General features: G+C 40.1%; 1 protein-coding gene across 18 annotated transcripts in view; it reads right to left on the reverse strand.

Moving 5' to 3' along the window:
- The window catches only part of LOC132400704 (doublecortin domain-containing protein 2), a 159,141-nt gene that overhangs the window by 121,355 nt on the left and 14,036 nt on the right, over nucleotides 1-23,750 (reverse strand). For 16 of the 18 annotated variants that reach the window (XM_059981961.1, XM_059981962.1, XM_059981959.1 and 13 more), the window contains 2 exons: nucleotides 7,974-8,050; nucleotides 5,111-5,194 (listed from right to left, as the gene is read on the reverse strand). In XM_059981961.1, coding sequence (XP_059837944.1) covers nucleotides 5,111-5,194; nucleotides 7,974-8,050 — 161 coding nt within the window. The remainder of the gene's footprint in view (nucleotides 1-5,110; nucleotides 5,195-7,973; nucleotides 8,051-23,750) is intronic. The other 2 variants (XM_059981972.1, XM_059981974.1) reach the window with 1 other exon arrangement.

The raw sequence follows: 23,750 nt of genomic DNA on the forward strand, positions 1-23,750 counted from the left end.
CATGCCTTGCCCCTGGTTCAATAGTGTCTTATTAGATGGAGTACTCATCTCTCAAATATCTTCCACTATCCTCCATCTGCACGAGGTGCACCTTGATGACCTTCAGCTCATGTGGGAAAATAACATGTACAGGGAGGGAAATAGTTTCCCCTAAGTTGTAGCAGACAGGTTCCAGGGTGATTGTCAGAAGAGGGAAAGGAAACAGGCATCCAGTGCAAAGCAGCCCTATGGCCATTGTCCTCAATAAGTAGACAACGTTAGATACTATTGGGGGGGGGGAGAACAACCTACCAGGGGGAAATTGCAGCATCTCTAGCACTGAATCTATCTCTATGGCTCATGAAGGAAGTGGGGAGAAGAGGAGCAGATGGATTGTGTGGATGTGAAAGAGACAAGTAGATGGTAGGTTAGCTCCCAGGTGCCAGGGTCGGGAATGTCTTGGATTGGGTCCACAGCATTCTAAAAGTGGAGGGTGAATGTCCAGAAGTCATGGCACATATTGGAAACAACAACATAGGTAAGTAAGTAGGTAGAAAGTCCTAAAGAGAGAAAATAGGGTGTTACATAGAAATCTGAAAAATGGGACCTCCGTGGTAATAATTTCAGGATTGCTGCCTGTGCTACATGCCAGTGAGGGTAAGAAAGGGATGACTTGGTAGATGAATGCATGGCTGAGGAACCGATGCATGTGGCAGGGGTTCAGATTTAAGGATCTGCTGGAGACCCATGGGTCCCATGGGACCCATGGGGAAGGTATGATGTGTTCAAAAAGGACGGTTATACCTGAACCCAAGGACGACCAATATCCTTGCAGGAAGGCTTGCTAGAACTGCTGGGGAGTCATAGAACACTACAGTACAGAAACAGGCCATTTGGTCCTTCCTGTCTGTACTGTACCATTAAACTGATTAATCCGGTCAACCTGCACCCGGACCATAGCCCTCCATATCACTCTCATCCACATAGCTACCCAAACTTCTCTTAAATGTTGAAATTGGACCCACATCCTCCAGTCGTGCTGTCAGCTTGTTTCACAATCTCACCACCCTCTGAGTGAAGAAGTTTACCTCATGTTGCCCTTAAACATTTCACCTTGAACTTATTACCTTTTTATATCTAGTTACACCCAACCTCAGTGGAAAAAGCCTGCTTGCGTTTACAAAAGCCTGTTTTGTATATCTCTTTCAAATCTCTCCTCAATCTTTTAAATTCTAGGGAATAAAGTCCTAACCAATTCAACCTTTCCCTATAACTCAGGTCCTCAAGAGCTGACAACATCCTTGTAAATTTTCTCTACACTCTTTCAATCATATTTACAGCTTTACTGTAAGTAGATGACCGAAGCTGTACACAATACTTCAAATTAGGCCTCACCAATGTCTTATACATTTACAACAAAACATCCCAACTCCAGAGCTCAGTAACATTGATATATGAAGGACAATGCCAGAAGCTTCTTTATGATTGCAACTGTTCTATGTTCAAAGTCAGTTTTATTATCAAAGTACATATATATCACCACATACAACCCTGAGAATCATTTTCTTACAAGCATACTCAATAAACCTATATAATAAGAACCATAACAGAATCAACAGAAGACTGTAACCACTTGGATGTTCAACCACTGTGCAAAAGACAACAAACTGTACAAATAAAAAAAAGAATAAATAAATAAATAAATAAATAGTTAGATAAATAAATAAGCAATCAATATCAAGAACATGGGATGAAGAGTCCTTGAAAGTGAGTCCATAATTTATTGGTACATTTCAATGATGGGGCAAGTGAAGTTGTGAAGTTATCCCCCTTTGTTCAACAGCCTGATGGTTGAGGGGTAATAACTATTCCAGAACCTGATAGTGTGAGTCCTGAGGCTCTTGGACTTTCCTCCTGATGGTGGCAGTGAGAAGAGAGCATGTCCTATGTGGTGGGGGTCCTTGATGATGGATGCTACTTTTCTGCAACAGCATTTCATGTAGATGTGCTCAGTTGTGGGGAGGGCTTTAACCATGATGGACTGGGCCATATCCACTACCTTTTGTCAGATTTTCCATTCAAGGGCTATGGTGTTCCCATACCAGGCTGTGGTGCAGCCAGTCAATATACTCTCCATTACACATCTATAAAAGATTGTCCAAGTTTGAGTTATCATGCCAAATCTTCACAAACTCCTAAGGAAGTAGAGGCACTGCCAGGCTTTCTTCATAATTGCAATTAAGTGCTGGGCCCAGGACAGATCCTCTGAAATAATGACACCTCGAATGTAAAGTTGCTGACCCTCTCCACCTCTGATCCTCCAATGAGGTCAGGCTCATCGACCTCTGGTTCCTTCCTGCTGAAGTCAATAATCAGCTCTTTGGTCTTGCTGATATTGAGTAAGAGGCCGTTGTTCTGGCACCACTCAGCCAGATTTCCAATCTTCTTTCTATATGCTGATTCATCAATACCTTTGATTAAGCCGACAGCAGTGGTGTCATCAGCAAACTGGACTATGGTTTTGGTAGTGTGCTTTGCCACACAGTCTAGGTGTAAACTGAGTAGAGCAGAGAGCTAAGCACACAGCCTTGCAGTGCACCTGTAATGCCACTTTCAGGGAATCATGAAACTGTATTCCAATCTCTCTGTTCTACAACAATACTCAGTGCCCTAAAGCTCATGGTGTAAGAACTATTCTGGTTGGTCCTTCCAAATCAAATCAAGTTTAATTGTCATTCACATCATGCGTGGATATAGCCAAATGAGACAACGCTCCTCTGGGGCCAAGGTGCCAAAACAAATGTGTGCATTCAAATAATGAGAAAGGAGTGAAAGAAAAGAACATAGTCATTTTTTTAAGAAAACACATTTTTAGACCAAGTTCTTGAGTGATGTCCCACAAATTGATGGTTCCCAGCCTGTAATTCCACTGATCCAGCACTGACAGAGGAGGCCATCCCCCAACCCCCAACCAAGCCCAGACGCCACACTGCAGTACAAGTATGGGGATTGAGGCCTAGTCCTCACCAAAACCAAGGCGACACTGCTGTCTCATTGCCCATCTCACCACCAAACAAAGGAAGCTGGCCTGTGGCAAATTGCAACACCTCACACTTGTCTGCATTTCCATTTGCCATTTTTCAAGCCCATTTTTCATCCACTCGTCCAGATCCTGCTTCAAGTTTCAATAGTCTTCCTCACTGTTCACTACACCTCCAATCTTAGTGTCATCCACAAATTTTCTGATCCAGTATACCACATTATAATCCAGATCGTTGATATAGATGATAAACAATGGATCCAGCAAAAATCCCTGTGGCACACTACTAGTCACAGGCCTCTAGTCAGAGACAACCATCTACTACTCTCCACCCTTTGAACCTTCCTCAAGGCCAATGTCTAATCTAATTTGATATCTCATCCTGAATGCCAAGCAACTGAACCACCTTGACCAAGCTCAAAAATGGAAACTTGTTAAAGGCTTTGCTAAAGTCCATGTAGACTATATCCACTGCCTACAGGAGGAACAGGCTATGGGGTTATAAATACCACCGGACTAGACATATTCAAGCATCATCCTTGAAGAAGATGGTAGAGTTTATCATCTAAACATTGGTTATAATTGATACCTGTGCCCAGCTGGAAGCCCCAGAATAGTTTATTCATCCACTGCCTTGCCTTCATCGTAATTTCTTTGAAAAAATTCTATAAGTTTAATAAGACACGAATTACCATGCACAGAGCTATGCTGACTATCTCTGATCAGCCCCCATCTATCCAAATACTTATATATCCGGTCCTTTAGAATGCCTTCCAATAATTTTCCTACTACTGACATCAGGCTCACCAGCCTATAATTTCCTGGCTTATACTTAGTGCCATTTTTAAACAACACATCATGGGTTATTCTCAAATTCTACGGCACCTCACTTATGGTTAGAGATGTCTTAAACATCTGTGCTAGAATCCCTGAAATTTCTGTACTCAACTCCCATAGGGACTAAGGCAACACCTTGTCAGACTTCTGTGTACTGATTAAGGAAGCTTTCCTGAACACACTTGACACACTCTTTCCCATCCAGCCCTTTTACTATATGGGAATCCCAGTCAATATGTGGAAAGTTAAAAATCACAACTTTATGTTTCTTGCAACAGTCTAAGAACTTTTTTCAAATTTGATTCTCAAAATCCTGCGGACTGTTGGATAGTCTATCATATAATCCTATTAACATGCATGTCCATTTCTTTTTCATCAACTCTACCCATTAAAGCCTCACTAGCCAAGTCCTAGTTCCTGTTAAACTAATTTGGTAGGAGGACAGTAACCAGCCTAATAGGGCTGTGGATGGAGCAGTTGGTATACAACTAGATGCAGTGTGTAGGGAGACTGTAAAGAAGGACAGGCAGATGATAGGGCAACATTGCAGTCAGTGGGGTGAGCTAAAGTGTAACAGCAGGCAAAAATCAAAAAGGGTGAAGAGTACTGTACTGAAGGTATTAGAATGCAGTCAGTTATATGGAATAAGGTAGATGATCTCGTAGTGCAGTTAGGTATTGGCAGGTATGATGTTGTGGGCACAACCTCCAAGGGTACAATATTATATTAAATGGACAAGTGGCTGGGCAGAGGGGGTGGGTGGCTCTCTTGGTGAATAAATAAATCCAATCCTTAGAAAGAGCTGACAGAGGATCAGAAGACATAGAATCCTTGTAGGCAGAGTTAAGAAACTACAAGGGTATAAAGACCCTGTTGGGGGTTATACTCAGGCCTCTAAAGTGTAGCTAGGATGTGGGCTAAAAGTTACAATGGGAGAGAGGAAAGGCATGTAAAAAAGGGAATTTTGCAACAGTCATGGTGAATTTCAATATGCAGGTAGATTGGGAAAAGCAGGTCGGTGTTGCATCCCAAAAGAGGGAATTTGTAGTATGCCAAAGAGATAGCTTTTTAGGGCATCTTGCGGTTGAGCCCACTATGGGAAGGCAATTCTGGATTTGCTGTTGTACAATGAACCAGATCTGATTAGAGAGCTTAAGAGGCAGTGATGTTAATATGATAGAATTCACCCTATAGTTTGAGAAGGAGATACAAAAGTCAGATGCATCGATATTACAGTGGAGTAAAGGTACTTACAGAGGCGTGAAACTGGAGCTGTCCAAAGTTGATTGGAAGGGGACACCAGCAGGGATGACGGCAGAACAGCAAAGGCTGGAGTTTCTGGGAGCAATTCAGAAGGCACAGGAAAGATAAACCTCAAAAATGAAGAAGTATTCTAAAGGGAAAATGAGGCAACTGTGGCTGACAAGTCAAAAGTGCATAAAAGCAAAAGAGAGGGCGTATAACATCACAAAAATTAGCGGGAAATTAGAGGATTGATAAGATTTTAAAAACCAACAGAGGGCAGCTGAAAAAGCCATAGAGAACAGATGAAATAATGAAGGTAAGATAGCGAATAATTTAAAAGAGGATACAAAACATTTTTTCAGATATAAGGAGAGTAAAAGAGAGATGGGAATGTATATCAGACCGCGGGAAAATGTTACTGGAAAGGTAGAAATGTGGAACAAAGAAATGGCTGTTGTATTTTGCATCAGCCTTCACAGTAGAAAACACTAGCAGAATGCCAAAAATGTGAGTGTCAGTGGGCAGAGCTATTACTAAGCAGAAAGTGTTTGGGACACTGAAAAGTCTGAGGGTAGATAAGTCACCTGGAACAAATGAACACCACAGCTTGCTGAAAGAAGTAGCTGAAGAGATTGTGCAGGCATTAGTAATGATCTTACAAGAATCACTAGATTTTGAAATGTTCCAGAGGACTGGAAAATTGAAATGGCACCCCACTCTTTAGGAAGAGAGGGAGGCAGAAGAAAGGAAATTATAGGCCAGTTACCCTGACTTCAGTGGTTGGAAAGATGCTGGAGTCCATTATTAAGGATAAGGTTTCACGCAGTTGGAGTGATGTGACAAAATAGGCCAAAGTCAGCATAGTTTTCTAAAGGGGAAATCTTGCCTGACAAATTGGTTGCAATTCTCAGGAAATAACAGGCAGGATAGACAAAGGAGAGAAGTGGATGTTGTTTATTTGGATTTTCAGAAGGCCTTTGACAAGGTACCACACATGAGGCTGTTAACAAGTTAAGAGCCCATTGTATTACAAGAAAGGTACTAGTATGGATAGAAGATTGGCTGACTGGCAGGAGGCACAGTGGGAATAAAGAAAGCCTTTTCTGTTTGGTTGCCAGCAACTAGTGGTGTGACACAGTGACAGTGTTTTAACTGTTTCTTTACACATAATATGTCAATGATTTGGATGAAAGAATTGATAACTTTGTGCTAGTTTGCAGATGATACAAAGATAGGTGGAGGGGCAGGTAGTGTTGAGGAAGCAGGGTATCTGCAGAAGAACTTAGACAGATTGGGAGAATGTGCAAAGAAGTGGCAGATGGAATATGGTAGTAGAATTTTATGATGGTACTTTCCCTAATACAGTATGATGTACCATGCCCGAGAATGTTATACTGCTGTGCATTAAGTTAGTCTGATGTTACTGTGGCACAGGATATGACAATATTTTGCAAACTGAGAATATCCTACCATAGCTAAGTACGAAAGGTCAGTGCCTTAAGATGATCTGATAGTACTGTGTCATAAGATGCTATGATGACACCCTGCCATTGAATAGTTTGAAAGAAATCATACATGGTTTCATGGAGGTGCTAGGATGCCAGTCAGCATTTGGGAGAGTTTAGAACCCTGGGCTGATTGTGATGTAGGTCTTGGGTGCTGGGTCTAGGAGATTTGGGCTGAATTGGGGTTCAGGTTCTGAGCTATTCACACATTTGGAGGAGGTTGTGACACCACTGAGTAAGGGTTTGCGAGGTGGGGAGCAAGATAAACCACAACACTTATTTCAGCGGGGCATCTGTCTGAACTGGTGACAATAGAGAACACAGAATCCAAAAGGAGTTTTGGAATGTAAATGATGCCACCTGACATACAATTGGCTGAAAGTTCTGTCAGATGTACAAAGCAATTCTTAAGCAGATGTGCCTGGTTAAGTTTGTGCAATTTGGCTTGGAAATGCATGCAAATGGATTACTCTCCACAGAAAGCCAAATTACGGTGATCAACAAAGAGAGCCGGACATTTCAAAATCAGGTCGATTGTGCATTCCTGGAACACAACCTTTTGGCAAGTTAATTACGTTTGGAGGTAATGACCAACGTATCCATGAATAAATAATTAATGAAAATCAAAAATCTGCAAATGCAAGATGTCTGAAATGTAAAACAAGAATGCTGGAAACACTCTGCAGGACCTGAGAAAAGAGAAACAAGTCAAAGATCCTTCATCAAAACTGGGAAAGATAGTAAACAAGTTAGCTTGAAGTTCAAGTTAGGTGAAACTAACCTGTTTTCGCCCTTTCCTGGTTCTATGACCTGAAACAATAATTCTGTTTCTCATTTCATGAATGGCTCTTTGGCATGTTGAACATTTCCAGCATTCACTGTTTTTACTTCATGAATAAATAAATTTTATAATTAATTTTGTTCATATCTGGGGGTTATCTATCCACCTGTAATTTGTTTAGGGAGTTAATCAAAATGAATGTTACTGCAGGCAGAGCACAAATTAAATTAATTGAATCCATGAAGCACCTTTATAGACAGGAAACCATGTGTTTCAGTGGAACACGGGCTGCTGTTCTGCTTTGACATTGTATCATTTCAATATTCACGATGTTTCACAACTGTACATTTAAAACATGATTGTACTTCCAGTCATGATGCCTACAATATATCTGTCATCTGTTCTTACATTCAAGCATTGAATCTTAAAAGCAAAGTAACCTTTCCTTCACATTAGAATTCCAGCACATGGTGGGTTTATCAGGCTATAAACCAAAATATAACAGGCTATTGCCTAAATTGCTATGCTTCATCAAGTGCCCCTCACTATTTTTATAAAAGGGCAAATATTCCAAAAATGTACCTACTTGATGGTATATGGTTCATAATTGTATTTCTTCCATCGTGCAGAAACAATAATTCGGCTGTGAACAACTGGTCGAATCTGAAAAAACAAAGCTCTAGATTAACATACTTGTGTTACAGTGTCTTGCTGGAACAAGTTGCATGATGTGCTAGAAGGTGTCAAGTTCAGGCGAGTTGTCCGATCCACTACAAATAGATCCAATTTAATTTAAAAGCATCAGTTCTTAGGCCAACATGATTGGTATTAAGCCTTGGATTAGTCTGCGATTGCAATGATCGGTAAGGTACCTACACCCAGTATGAAGGCATTCACAGATTCTTCCTTGAAATAATTTTGTTTGTCATTTATCATCCAATCAGTTCTGTAAATTTTGACCTGTTCAATTTTATCTCACTAATGCTCTGTGAAACAAAACCATCAAGTTAGGCCCAATATGAAATATTACAAGTTTGTTTCTTTAATTAATTTTTAAAGTTACAGATTTAACTTTAAATACAGAAAATACAGTAAGATAAACACAGTAATGAAAATACCATGAGGCATAGGAGCAGAATAAGGCTATTCAGCCCATCGAGTCTGCTCTAGCATTTCATCATGGCTGATCATGGATCCCATTCAACCCCATGCACCTAACCCTCATCATATCCCTTCATGCCCTGACCAATCAAGAATCTATCAACTTCTGCTTTAAACATACCACAGACTTGGCCTTCACTGCAGTTTGTGGCAGAGCACTCCACAGATTCACTACTCTTTGGCCAAAAAATTCGCCCTTTCTTCTGTTCTAAAATCGCCCCTCGATTTTGAGGCTGTGCCCTCTAGTTCTGAATACCCCCTCCCCTATAGGAAACATCCTTTCCACATTCACCCTATCTAGTCCTTTCAACATTTGGTTGTTTTCAACGAGATCCCAAGAACACTCTTCTAAATTCCAGTGAGTACAGGCCCAAAGCTCCCAAACACTCCATACATGTTAACCCCTTCATTTCCAGAATCATCCTCATGAACCTCCTCTGGACTTTCTCTGATGGCAGTATATCCTTTCTGAGATAAGGAGCCCAAAACTGTTGATAATACTCTAAGTGCAGCCTGACCAGTGTCTTCACCATTATCTCCTTGTTTTTATGTTCTATTCTACTTGAAATCAAAGCAAACATTGCATTTGCCTTCTTTACCACAGATTCAACCTGTGAATTAACCTTCTGGGGGTCTTGCGTGAAGTCTTGCAAGCAGATCAGAATCAGATTTAATATCATCAGGATATGTTATGAATTGTGTTAACTTTACTACAGCAGTACAATGCAATACACGCTAAATAAATATAGAAAAAACACTAGAGTTACATTAAGTATATATGTGTCTATTAAATAATTACATTAAAACAAGCAGTAAAAAGTAACAGAAATAAAAAAGCAGTGAGGTAGTGTTCATGGGGTCAATGTCCATTTTAGGAATCAGATGGCAGAACAGAATAAGCTGCTCCTGAAACACTGAGCGTGTGCCTTCAGGCTTCTGTACCTCCTGGGGTTACCTGTGGGTGCACCTGGACAACAGACCTGAGTGGGGCACCAACACAGAGACTGAGTTCAAGAAGGGTCACCACTACTTCCTCAGGAGACTGAGGTCCTTGGGAGTGTGCAGACCTCTCCTTCACATGATCTGCCAGACTATCGTCGCTGGTACAATCTTCCATGCAGTCGTATGCTGTGGCAATGGCATCAACATGGGGGATGCCAACAGGCTTAATAAACTGATTGGAAAGGCTGGCTCTGTTAAAGGAGTCAAACTGGACACACTGGAGGCTGTGGTAGAATAAAGGACCATATAGAAAACCCTGGCAATTCTGGACGATGTTTCTCACCCTATGCATGACACCTTGGCTGAACACAAGAACACTTCTAGTAATAGACTAAATCAACTGTGATGCTCCAAAGAGTGCTACATGAGGTCATTCTTATCCTCGGCCATTAGGCTCTTTAATGAGTCAATCCATATCCAGGGAAGTGATGACCCACCCTCCTCCTGTTGCACTGTTTGAGGCAATATATTTTTTATTCTTTCTTACTTCTCTCCTAATATTTGTATACTTGCATACCTGTATGCTTGTAATGCTACTGTGACATGGTAATTTCCCTTAGGATCAATAAAGTATCTATCTCCTTCCCAACAGTATGAAGAGGGCACGTCCCAGGTATCAGGGGTAAAACTGTTGGATGTACCTTCAGCCCCAGTGGCCTATTCCAATAGGTGAAAATATTCATTATCCCTACACAAGCTGAAGCAGCTCAAGACACTGACTCAGTACTTTTTCCAGTGCACATTGTGAGTCAGTACCACAAGCAAAATGTTGAAAAACTGCATACCATGATAGAAAAAGTAGGACATCATGAGAAAATATTATTCTAAATACAGATGACTACTGCACATAATAATCTTATTGATCTTGTCATTCACTCAGTTATCTCAACAGTATTAGAATATAAACAGAAATGAGTCTTTGAATTATATCTAAATTCACACTTTTTCCAAAACTATGGCTATTAGGAGAAATGATTGTTTATTGTTTTATCTGTACTGTATTATTGTTATAATAATAATAATGAAAAAACACAGTTAGAAATTAGAATATTTACAGCAGGCAGAACATGAACACCTAATACAAGAAGGTTGAAGTCTATTCCATTGAGTTTCATCATTGGTACAAGGAGCTAAAGGAATCTAGGCATTCAGCCAAGTACTGAAGACCTGGAAGACAGGAGCCAAGTAAACAGCCAAGGTACAGTAGACCTTTCAGTTTATAATACATGCATGTCTGATGACCTGAAACTTACCATATCCTATGCAAATATAATCAGATAAAAATGGCACATATTTCAGAGGAAGTTAATCTTTTCCGATATTGTCGTTAATTGTGAGTTCTTCATGTCAGGTTCACAAACCTGATGAAGAACTAAGAATCAACAAAAACATATCATTATACTAAATATGGGAAAATTCATTTTGATGAAGATCAAGAGAAAATCTAAACCTCGGGGTGCCTAATTTGAACAGTTAATCAATCACGTCTACTAAATTACCTTTCATTCTTCCTCATATTCATACCAAAGTTCTCTCCTTGTCACTTAAATATTATTAAGCAGCCAGTGGATGGCATTGTAAAATTGCAGGCTAAGATGTTTAAACCCAGAAAAATCACTCTTTATCTTAACATTAATAATGCCAGCTTAATGATTAGGCATATTCAGTACTGAAAGTCTTTGAATGGACATGTGAATGTTACTTTACAAAAATGGTATGGTGGCACAGCTGGTAGATCTCCAGTCACACAGCTCCAACAACCTGGGATCAATCCGTCTGGCCTTAAGCACTGACTGTCTGGTGTTTGCATGTCCTCCCTGTGATGGGGTGAGTTTCCTCTAGCTGCTCCAGTTTCCTCTCACATCCCAAAGATGTTCAGGTTGGAAGGCTAATTGGTCACTGTAAACAGGCCCTAGTGTGTAGATGAGTGGTAGGATCTCAGGGGAGTTGAAAATGTGTGTTGAGGAGGGGTTAAAATGGGGTTAACATAGATTTAACGTAAATGGGAAGTGTGGACTTGGCCAGAAGGGTTTAATTCTTTGTGCTACATCTCTCTCGTATAACTCTATTAATGTTGCTTTGATATTCGATGAGGAAATAGCACCATAACTATGTTGTTGACATTTGGTTTTATCTTTCTGACCCCAGCCCTAACTCCAAGTCCCTGCACTAAGGTAAATTCCTGTTCACCAACTGCCAGCTTAAAAGCAGCCAAGTCATTGATGACTTACGTGGACTTTACTTTAACACAATGACAGGTCCAAAGATATCACGCTTGACAACCACCAAAAACTACAATGCCTGTGTGTTTGATTCCTGCTCTCTGTCCGGCAGCTTCCTTGACATGAAAGCACTGCTGGACATTCTCAGCGTTCCAGTTGGTCTTAAATGGCCAGAGAACGCAAACAGTGTGCATCACCAAAACTGCTTTCCACCTTCAGTACGTTACATGCTTCCGTCACCCTTATCATATCCATGTCTTCAAAACCAACATGCTCAAACATTCCAATCCTACCCTCACCCTTCTGTATCAATGATGCTGAGGTGGAGATGGCCAAGTGCTTCAAGTTCCTGGATGTAAATATCATCAGCAATTTGTCCTGGTCCAGCCACGTAGAAACTATGACTGAAAAAGCACACCAGCACCTCAACTTCCTAATAACGCTAAAGAAATTCAACACATCCCACGTGAATTTTTACAGAAAATATCCTACCTTGATGCATCACAGCTTGGCATGGCTACCCTTAAACAGAAAACATACTGCAAATAATAACACTCGCAGAATACTGGAGGAATTCAGCAGGTCAGACAGCATCTTTACAGAGGAATAAAGAGTCAACATTTTGGACTGAGATCCTTCATTGGGGTCCAGTGAAGGGTTCCAGTCCAAAACATCAACTCTTTATTCCTCTCCATAGATGCTGTCTGACCTGCTGAGTTCCTCCAGGTGTGTGTGCCTCTCTGTGTGTCATTCACTTTGGGATGGCACTGCTTTGCACCAAACCTAGAAAATCGCAGAGAGTTCTGAACACAGCTCAGTCCATCATGCAAAGCAGCCTCCCCTCCACTGACTGTGTGTATTGTTCCCACTGCTTTGAGAAAACAGCAAACATAATCAATGACCTCTTCCACCCCAGTCATTCTCTCTGATCCACCCTCCTGTTGGGAAGAAGATGCAAAAGCTTGAGAGCATGTATCATCAAACTCACAGACAGCTTTTAGCCTGCTGTGATCAGAAAATTGAATGAACTCTTATGTACTATAAGATGAAGTCTTGATCTCTCACTCTGCCTTGTCATGTCATGCATCGGTTTACCTGCAGTGCATTTTTTCTTGTAACTGTAACACTATATGTTGAATTCTATTTTCCTACTTACGAGATCAGGGTATTTATAATGGAATGATCTGTCTAATTCAAAGGAAAGCTTTACACACTATCTCGATGTACGCAACAATAATAAACCAGTTCCAGAATTCAAATCAATACTTGCTCTCAGATACCAAATTCACCAACCCTCATATCAATATCATTACACCTGGCTGTACAGTGCTGAATGGATTGAATTTTAATTCCACATTTTCAGCCAATAATTGCAACTATGGGGTTTCCTCTTTCCCAAGTCTGCAACATCTTTCAGCCCTCTGTGACACACATCACATTTCTTTTGTTTACTTTACATTTGCAACACCTACCTTACCTCAACTTCACCAGACATTCAGGGGCCAAGTCTGGAACCCTCCCTGAAGGCAAGAGCCAGTGTATTCTGTGGTTTCTTTATCATAGTGCTGAACAATGCTCAAATCAAGTCAAGTCATCACTTTTTATTGTCATTTCGACCATAACTGCTGGTACAGTACACAGTAAAAACAAGATAATGTTTTTCAGGACCATGGTGCTACATGACACAGTACAAAAACTACACTGAACTACGTAAAAACACAGAAAAAAAACTACACTAGACTACAGACCTACCCAGGACTGCATAAAGTGCACAAAACAGTGCAGACATTACAATAAACAAGACAATAGGCACAGTAGAAGGCAGTAAGTTGGTGTGAGTCCAGGCTCTGGGTATTGAGGAGTCTGATAGTTTGGGGGAAGAAACTGTTACATAGTCTACTTCAAATGCTTCGATGCCTTTCCCAGACAGCAGGAGGGAGAAGAGTTTGTATGAGGGGTGCGTGCAGTCCTTCATAATGCTCTTTGCTTTGCGGATGGAGCGTGTGCGTAAGTGTCTATAATGGTGGGAAGAGAGACCCCGATAATCTTCTCAGCTGACCTCACTATCTACTGCAGGGTCTTGCGATCCGAGATGGTGCAATTTCCAAACCAGGCAGTGATGCAGCTGCTCAGGATGCTCTCAATACAACCCCTATAGAATGTGATGAGGATGGGGGGTGGGAGATGGACTTTCCTCAACCTTCATAGAAAGTAGAGACGCTGCTGGGCTTTCTTTGCTATGGTGCTGGTGTTGAGGGACCAGGTGAGATTCTCCGCCAGGTGAACACCAAGAAATTTGGTACTCTTAACGTTCTCTACTGAGGAGCCGTCAATGTTCAGTGGGGTGTGGTTGCTCCGTGCCCTCATGAAGTCAACAACCATCTCTTTAGTTTTGTTCACATTCAGAGACAGGATGTTGACACCAGTCCGTTAGCCACTGCACCTCCTCCCTGTATGCTGACTCGTCGTTCTTGCAATATAATTAAATTGTTGGTGAAAGATCACAAATGAACTGCCCTATTAAAATAAAAATGCTTCCCTACTTAAAATTTGATCCAATATCTTGTGATTTAAGTGGCAGTCTTGAACTTCCATTATTTGTGCCATTTCTTAGTCTGTCCAGAGTCCATTGGATTGCACATTCATTTGCTCACTAGTCACACAAACAAATTTTGTACCATGTGAAAATATAGATTTTTTGAATATCACTTTTCCCCAAGGGTAGGGGAGTCCTTAGCTAGGAGGCATGGGTTTAGGGTGAAATGGGAAAGATCTAAAAAGGTCTGAGGGGCAACTTTTTCCTCGTAGAAAGTGGTGAGTATATGGTATAACCTACCATTGAAAGTGGTGCCATGAAGCAGGTGCCATGGTGCCAACTAGAGAGCACTTGGTCAGAAGATGGAGGGGACGGATCTGGAAGGATAATGGCGAAACGTGGGAAATTGGGACTCAATGGGTGGATAATGTGGATGGGATGGACTCATTGGGCTGAAGAGCCTGTACTGTTCTACAAGGAGAAGCTGTTTCTGAAGCAATGTGTTAACCACTGTTAAAAGTCCCGAGCAATTATGGTGTTTCTTCTGTTAAAACGTTGAGGACCAAATTATAATGACATTGCAATGAATACATAGTATCTTTCAGATATGAATGTAGTTAAATTTGCACAGTAGGGGAGCGTAATCAATTATTAATGCTTCCACTTGCAGCAAAAGATTAATGTAAAAGATAACATGTAACAAGCTGAGACGGAATGAAGTAAATTAAATTAATTCACCCTCCAGGAGTGCCAACATAAAACACAAGGGGTTACACAATTCAAATTTATTGTTGGATTTCTTCTCAGTTTGGGGAGAAAAATCAGCATTTCACTATAATGCCTTTTGAGACCAGTTACATGTTTCATTTTATCAATATAAATTTACTGTTAAGCACAGCTCACCTTTTTGGACTAAAGGCTTGCTTCAAAATGGATAGTAATTTGAATCTAAAAACTGTGGCTGAAACTGAACTCAGCTCTAATTCTGCTCTATTTGCTGGTATAAATGGATTGGGTCACTTTACATGTTTATCACCAAACCTACAGCAAAACTTTAGTGCAGCTGCGTTATGAAATACCATGTGGCTCTGACATTTCAAGGCAGAGTAGGGTGAGCTGAGTGGTAGGTGAGGTGGGATCTGTGTCAATGTACTCATAGCACATAGAACCCTCGACAAATTCCAGGGACCAATGTTCTTGTCTGAGCACCATGTCTCAAAGGGCTGTCTGGATTGCTTTGGAAGCCAGGAAGTTCATGAACACATTTGTATTTTGCTTAACATTTCCATGTTCTACCAACTTCATACACCACCATCAAACATCATGAATTCCTCCTACAAATAAAACTTCCAATGACATACTATGCAATGCATTCATTCTATGATTGTTCACCACTGAAACATTTGATAACATATATGAACCTTGGTTAACTTTTTATAGACTTCGGCTGAGCAAAAATATTTCCTTCCTGAACTTAAAACATGTCATTTTTCATTCAATTTCACCAGCTTCTTACTGAATTAACTTTCCCAAGTATGGACCATTCTCAGGGCAGTTGCTCCTTCTTATAATATGAATCAGAACCTGATTTTTCTCTCTCTGACAGGAGCTAGTATCCACAACACAAACAACATCAGAAACTCCACAGGTAGAAATGGCTCCCTCAGTTTATCATTTCCATCTCTTCAGACATTTTATTTAGTGCCAATGATATCCAATGATATCCACATACAATGTTTTTTTTAATGGAGCTGATTATAGTTGAGGGATTTGTTTAGAGTAAATAACAAAAAGCTATTCTCACAAACAGGATAAATAACCAGAACACACAGATTTAAGATCATTAACAAATCATAAGGAGAGATTGTGTAGATTAGGACTTTATTACCTGGGAGATTGAATGGTGACCTGACAGACATACACAGTATAAGATAATAAGAGACACAGATATGGTGAAAGATATGGTCTACTTCAGAGTGCTGAAAACAAGTCATAAGTTTAAAATCAGAGGCAAGAGATTTATAAAGGACATCAGGGACAGCATCTTCACACAAGGTGTGATGCATATTTGCAATAAGCTGCCAGAAATGGTATTTGAGGCAAGCACATTAGTAACATTTAAAAGCCATCTTCAAAAGTGCATGGATAGGAGAGATTAGTGAGCAGTGAACCGAACGTGGGCAGATGGGACTAGCACACTAGACAACTCAGTTGGCATGGATGAGTTGGGCTGATCAGCTGGTTTCTATGCTGTACGACATTACAACTCCACAAGGAAGATGATGGCATTTTTACAGAAAAACATTTCTGTTTTGAAAGGAACAGTAGAAGGGGTAGAAGTAGATTCAATTAAAATTATTCTCTGTTTTTTTTTTCAATAAATAAAAATTTGCAGAATTTTGGAGAAAATACTGGGGGGGGGGGGGGAGAAGAATTAATGGATGACTCACTAAAGGAGCCAAGACCAGGAAAAGGTGATGAATGAACTTCATTCCTGCTGTCATATTTCTATGAGATCTGATCTTTTGTATACTTGCTACCAAAGTAACACAATTTTACACAGAAGGCCAAGAAGCAAAGGAAACACCTGTTTATAGAGGACTCTGTCTAATGTGAAATTGCAGGTTCTGGTTTGTGAATTCCCTGCACTTGAATGTAGGTACCAGTTTCAAATGATTCATTACTTGTTTGCAGGTGGCAGGGTGAAGATGCTTCTACTAAAGAAGGTGTACACACTCATTCTATCCACTAGCCCACAGATCTAAGGGTATAAGTGTATAGGACACACTTACACCCTGATTAGGGTCACATGAAGCCATGGGAGCAGGTGGCAGATTGCCAAATCAACATCTGGTACATATCACAAGTCCTGGTTATGCGACGCCAGGCAGACAAATCTCTGAAGAGTATTGATAATGGCTGGGGTCACCTGTCTTGTAAAGACACTGTCCAGAAGGCAATCGCAAACCACTTCTGTAGAAAAATTTGTCAAGAACAATCACGGCCATGGGACCGTGATCGCCTACATTATGTGACACTGCACATGACGATGATGATGTTGATGATTAATTTAATGCCATGCCCAAATTATATGTTCAAATGATCAAATATATAACTTTCAATGATTTGACACTGCACCAATAAAGGTTGATTAAAATCACAGTTAACAATGTAATCATAAAGGTTGAAAAAGAGTGGTGGTGAGGAGGGAGGCGGGTGGAGGGGGAGAGGAGGGAGGCAGGTGGAGCGAGGAGAGGAGTAAAGGTGGAAGGGAATGTGCAGAACTGTTGTGTTCTCTGAGGTTTATAGGACTGCATCAGATCACCATAAGCAGTTGACAAATAAGTGATCAGCAAATGAGCATGAGTACTTTAATCTTAAAGTACAGTAACTCAGCAAGCTCAAGGGGGTGGATGGTAGTTTGGCTACAAGGACAAGTGTTGGGAATGAGTTTCAGCTCATGGAGGGCATCAGCTCAATCAGGTCATTCTCAGGACTGGATGCTCCAAATGTATGTTTGAGGGCTGCAAGATTGCAGCCATCTGGGTTAAGCTTAAGATGCAGATGAGGAAACCTGTGTGTAGTCAATTTCAAAAACAATGGCTTCGGACATTACAGAATTCAATTGGAAGAAATTATTGTTCTTCTGGGATTGAATATCAGAAAAGAAAACATAAGATTTGGATGGTCAGGACAGCCAATGATGTTAGCCACAAATATGTATGATGGAATGCCATGTCTTTTGATGTTGTTACTGAGTAGCATTTGGATGAGAAATAGAAATCAGCAAGGACAGATCCATGGGGAATTCCCGTAGAAATAATACAAAGAAGGTGTAACAAGCCATTGCAGGAAATGTCTGACTATATTTACCAAGAGGGTAAAATCTATTCATCTGTACAATGGAAGAGAAGCACTGAAGATGGATAGAATGGAAAACTATATGGCTCATGAAAGAGGAGGCAGGGTAGCACACCACAACCATAAACACGAGAATGTCTGCAGATGCTGGAAATCCAAAGCGACACACACAAAATGCTGGAGAAACCCAGCAGGCCAGGCAGCATCTATGGGAAAAATAAATAGTCGACGTTTTAGGCTGACCCTTCTTCAGGACTGAGAAGAAAGGGGCCAGATGTCAGAATGAAAAGCTGTGGGGGGGGGGGGGAGGAAAGAAGGATCGCTAGAAAGTGATAGGTGAAGTCAGGTGAGTAGGAAAGGTCAAAGGCTGAAGAAGAAGGAATCTGATAGGAGAGGATAGATTTGCTGTTTGTGATGTTGATGTAAGAGTATGTGATGTTGAAAGTAATATACTGGCATTGGTAAAGAATTGGCCAATCAACAGAACACAGAGTCAGGATAAATGAGTTACTTTCAGGTTGTTATGCTGCAACTACTTACTGTAACTGGGATCAGTGCTGTAAACTCAATTATTTACAACTTGCCTGAAGGGACTGACTATATTTTGGCTAAATATTCTACCAACATAGAAATAGGTACAGAAACAATTTGAGAGCAGGATGTAAAGAATCAATAATGAAATATAGACAATTTTGGTGAGTAGGCAAAAAAAAAACAAACAGAATTTGGAATCTCTTTTGCAGTTTAATGCAAAACCACGATGTTATTTGCTTGTGCAACTGCTGGAAACCAAGAAGTCAACCATTTTGTAGTACTAAGTCAGCAGGTGTCATAGCATTTGTTGAGAGCTCTCTAAGTTGGTCTACTGCTAAGTAATAATTCTTTATAAAATAATTCTTTGGTATATTGTGACCAGGTTGGGCACTAACTGTGATGGTATTGGGAATTCTGACTGCAAAGTTCTAAACTCAAACAAAGACCATACGCTCTACTGGGTATAAGTAGCCATGACTACCTTCACTAAAGGGAGGTAGTAATGTAACTACCCAATCTTCAAAGACTTGCCTGTTTATTCTCCGTGGCGAATTTAGCTGCCGGTACCCGCTATTTGAGCAACGAGTACCCCCCTCCCTACCAAGGAGAAGATATTTCCAGCTAACAAGGTAGTTTAAAACATAGTTCATTTATTTTCATTGATACATACTTAAGTTGAAACAGCATTCTTAAAACACATTTAAGACTCAGGGGAATTCTATTTTAAACATTTCCAAATTACAAACCATTTCTAAAACACAAGGTATTTCCAAAAACACAAAGCACCAAGGATTTCCATCTAAACTATTTCCAACACACAAAGGATTTCCAAAATACAGGTACAATTCCTATAAACTAAAAAGACAAACAAACGAGTTGCAGATGAACAAATCGTCTGTTGCAGAACTCAAAGCTAGTGTAATGATCTCTATTTCAAACTTTGTTTCTTGATGTTTCTTACCTGATTCCTCTTAATAAGCCTGAACTGCTCTCTACATTTATACAATTTCTTCCACTTGGAAGACTAATATTTCCTCAGATATCTTTTTTTATACAAACGGTCTAAGAGCATCTTAGAGACATAGATCTCAAGTTAATATTCACAGTTACTATTAATGCTGTAAAGATAACTTATTTTAGGACACAAAACCTTTCAACATTAATGGATCAATTCAGTCATTTGCTTCCATCTGATCTGCAAGCTTCCTTGAACCAAGCAACTTAGAAGTCAATGTCTTTCTGAAACAACCCAACTTAACAAAATTGGCTTATACTGCATCTTTTGAGCAGTAACAAAGCAGATGCAGTGAGCTACATCCTACCTACTTATTACATAGCTTGTTTGCAAAGCTGTACTTTTTAACTTCAAGCTGATTATGGCTCTACATTTACATTTTAAGAACTGAATGAGGCCCATTTACAACCAGAAACTAAATAAAGCAAAATAGTTGAACTTTACTCACACCTGTTTGATCTCACAAATGGCTGCTGCTGTGCTTAGAAAGTGAGATTAACAAACAACCATGAAGTGAATATCACAATAGGAAAAATCAAAAAAGATGCAGAAACTACAGAACTGAAAAGCAAAAATCATAGAAGCTAAAAATCTGAAACAAAAGCAGAAATTCTCAGCAGGCCAGGTAGCACCTGTAGAGAGAAACATGAAGTCAATGTTTTAGATTAATGACCCCTTCATTAGAACTGTGTTCTGATGGAGAACTATTGGCCTGAAATATTAACATTATTCCGCAGATGTTGTCTGACCTGCTGAGTCAAAGAGAGAGACAATACATAAACAATCCTTCGGGCCCAACCATTTTCACACTTTAATTCCCTCCCCCTATCCGTGTTTCTTTTTCTATTCTCCCTATATTCAAGGACTCTAAAACTCATGTTCTCAATATTTGTTATTTAATTATTTATTATTGTTGTGTTTTATCTTTTTTGTATTTGCTAAATTTGTTGGTTGTTTGTTCATCCTTGTGTGCAGTTTTTAATGGCTTCTATTGTGTTACTTTATACTTACTGAGAATGTCTGCAAGAAAATCAGCCTCAGGATAGTACATTATGATATATACATACTTTGATAATCAGTTTACTTTGAGCTTTGAAATTTGAAATTCCAATCAGCAATCCTGTCACCACCAATATTCCAAATCCCATCTACACACTAGAGAAAATTTATAAGGTTTACATTAGCCTTTTAAACCTCCAACCTGCATATTTTGTGTTTATAGGAGAAGCACCTGGAGGAATCCCATACAATTACAGGGAGAGGTCAAACTCTTCAGCAGCAGAGATCGGGATTGAACCTGGGTCACAGGATCTATGAGACATGAGCACCACCAGCTCACCCAGCAGTGCAACTCTCCACTTCCAACATTTGTCTTTATATTTCAGAACTTACAGAATGAGAGAGAATTTTACTGTACTCGTGCATAACATCTTAGTATATACATAAAGTAATCAGGGAGACAAAATTAATGTGTTTTTTTCTTTATTACAAGGGGAATGGAATTTTTTTACCACTATACTAATGAGATCATGTTTGAAGTGGTGTATGCATTTTTGATATTCAGGGAAAGAAGTACTTGCTTTGGAGGAAATTCAGAGGTGCACTGGACTGATTGCTGGCGGTTGCCCTACAAGGAAAAGCTGAGAAAATTAGGCTTATACTTGTTTGCATTTAGAAGAAGAGCTAATCTTATTGAAACATAGATTTTGGGAATTATTTTTGTGTGATAGAAACTGGAACTAGAAGCATACCTTCAGCATTTGGGTTTGCCCATTTAAGACACAGTACAAGGTCACTTGAAAAGAGTGAAGGAGTACTGCAGCAGAGCAAATAAGTGATTTATAAATTCCATGAGCTCCCTTAGCAAGTTGCTATAAATATATTAGAAAGGACAAGGGCAATATTTAGAAGTTTAAAAGCAGAGAAAATTAAATAGTTATGATTACTATACAGAATGATCCTGAAAAAGTAAGCAGCAGAGCAGATGAAAAGATAATACTTTATGCGATCCAGCCAAAACTAGTGATGAATAGGCAAGCATTATTGCACCAGTCACATTCCAGACTGTGCTCCTTGGACAGACAGAGAAGATGAGGGCCAAACCATCATGAGCAACTAAACAAAGAGTAAACACAAGCGATTTAGCAGATGCTAGAAATGCAGAGTAATACATACAAAATGCTGGAGGAATTCAGCTCGTCAGGCAGCATCTTTGGAGAGAAATAAACAGTCAATGTTTCGGGCCAAGACCCTCATCAGGAATGGACAGAAAGGAGGAAGAACCTAGAACAAGAATGTGGGAGGAGAAACACATATTCATTCCAAAAGCTCTATTTTTCAGCTTTCAATCAAGTGTCAAGGATGGATAAGTGGGGGCACTCACACTAAGTGTAGTAAAGGCTGGGAGCTATTCTGGAAGCAAACATAATGGTTAACGTTCTAGTGCAGGGGTCCCTAACCTTTTTAATACCATGGGCCAATACCATTACACAAGGTGTCCATGGACCTCATGTAGGGAACCCCTTCTCTCGGGCAATGTTGAAGGAGGGCTGCACTGCTGGAAATGGCACTTGTCAATTGAGATGCTTAAGGGAGGCCCCATTTGCTCCTTTACCCCCAGTAAAAGATTTCATGACACAACCTCCAAGAAAAGCCAACAAGTTCTCACCAGCATCTTAGGCAATAACTACATAGGCTTCCGTTAGTCTCGAGAGACCATAGATTTGTGCTTTGGGAAGTTTTCAGGGCATAGGCCTGGGCAGGGTTGTATAGAAGACCGGCAGTTGTGCTGCAAGTCACTGATGTTGTCCAAGGGAAAGGCAAGGGCTGATAGAGCTTGGCAGAGCAATGTGTGGTTAAGTGCTTTAGCTAAGGCTCAAACTAGCGACCTTCAGATCACTAGACCAATGCCTTAACCACTTGGCCACGCGCCAACTAATCATCAATAACTAATCATCAAACAACACCAGTAAAACAGATTTTCTGCCTGTTGTCATTTTCCTGCTTGTGGAAGTCTTCTATGCTCAATTTTGTAATGAAAATAGAATACAGTTTACTGTTGGTACACTACATTTGCTGCCTTGTTTTTCACACATTTTGTGTCATGTAGTTTATTAATCTCCAATAATCCACTGGTTGTTCAGAAATCCCAATGGTTTGACATCTAGTAAACTTCAAACCATTGGGGCCAGATATCCTTAACTGCTCCATCAGGGCTGGGATTATTGCATTCATTTTAAGCTTGTCATGTTCACTGGGGAAAAAGTATATAATACTGTATAATACCTTTAAAAAGTGAATTAAAAGAATGTCAGGCATTAATACCATCCTGCAGATGGAAAATCTGACAGTCCAACAAAACCAAATCCTAAATGTGTCAGATTATTCCTAGATTTGTAAACTTGTTGAATAGTTTATTATTACATACAAAAGAATGTAACAATATTCTGTTTGCATAAAGCTCACAGAGTAAATGGTATACATGTCAATAATATAACTGTACCTTTCAAATAAGATGTTAATGGATCACAGATATAAGTTGAACAAGTGAGATTCTGGCTCCAGGTCAGATTGTCTCATACCAGCTTTAACATAATGCAGTGGGTTTGCATCCACGTTGCCAAACACAGTTTCCTACATTGTGGGAGCTAGGGCATGCCATATCAGCACTGTTAATCCTAAGAAAGCACACTGTTAATGGAAAGTCTGCAGCTACTGTAGAGCTGTGAATGCAGTTCATCACATCACAACACCACCTTCCCCTCCCTAGACTCTATCTACACTTCTTGCCTCCTCGGTAAAGCAGCCAACATAATTAAAGACCCCAGACATTCCCTCTTCTCCCCCCTCCAATCGGACAGGAAAAAAATCTCAGAAAGCATGTTTCAAAGAAAACGTTATAAATAAAGCTAAAGCCAAACTTAAAAAAAGCACATGCCACCATGTTAAAAGAAGTGTTTATCCTGCTATTATAAGATAACTGAACAGTTACCTAGTATGATAAGATGAACTCAATATCTACCTCATTGGGGT

The sequence above is a fragment of the Hypanus sabinus genome, chromosome 10 (genome assembly GCF_030144855.1).
Source record: "Hypanus sabinus isolate sHypSab1 chromosome 10, sHypSab1.hap1, whole genome shotgun sequence".
NCBI classification, from domain to species: Eukaryota; Metazoa; Chordata; class Chondrichthyes; order Myliobatiformes; family Dasyatidae; genus Hypanus; species Hypanus sabinus.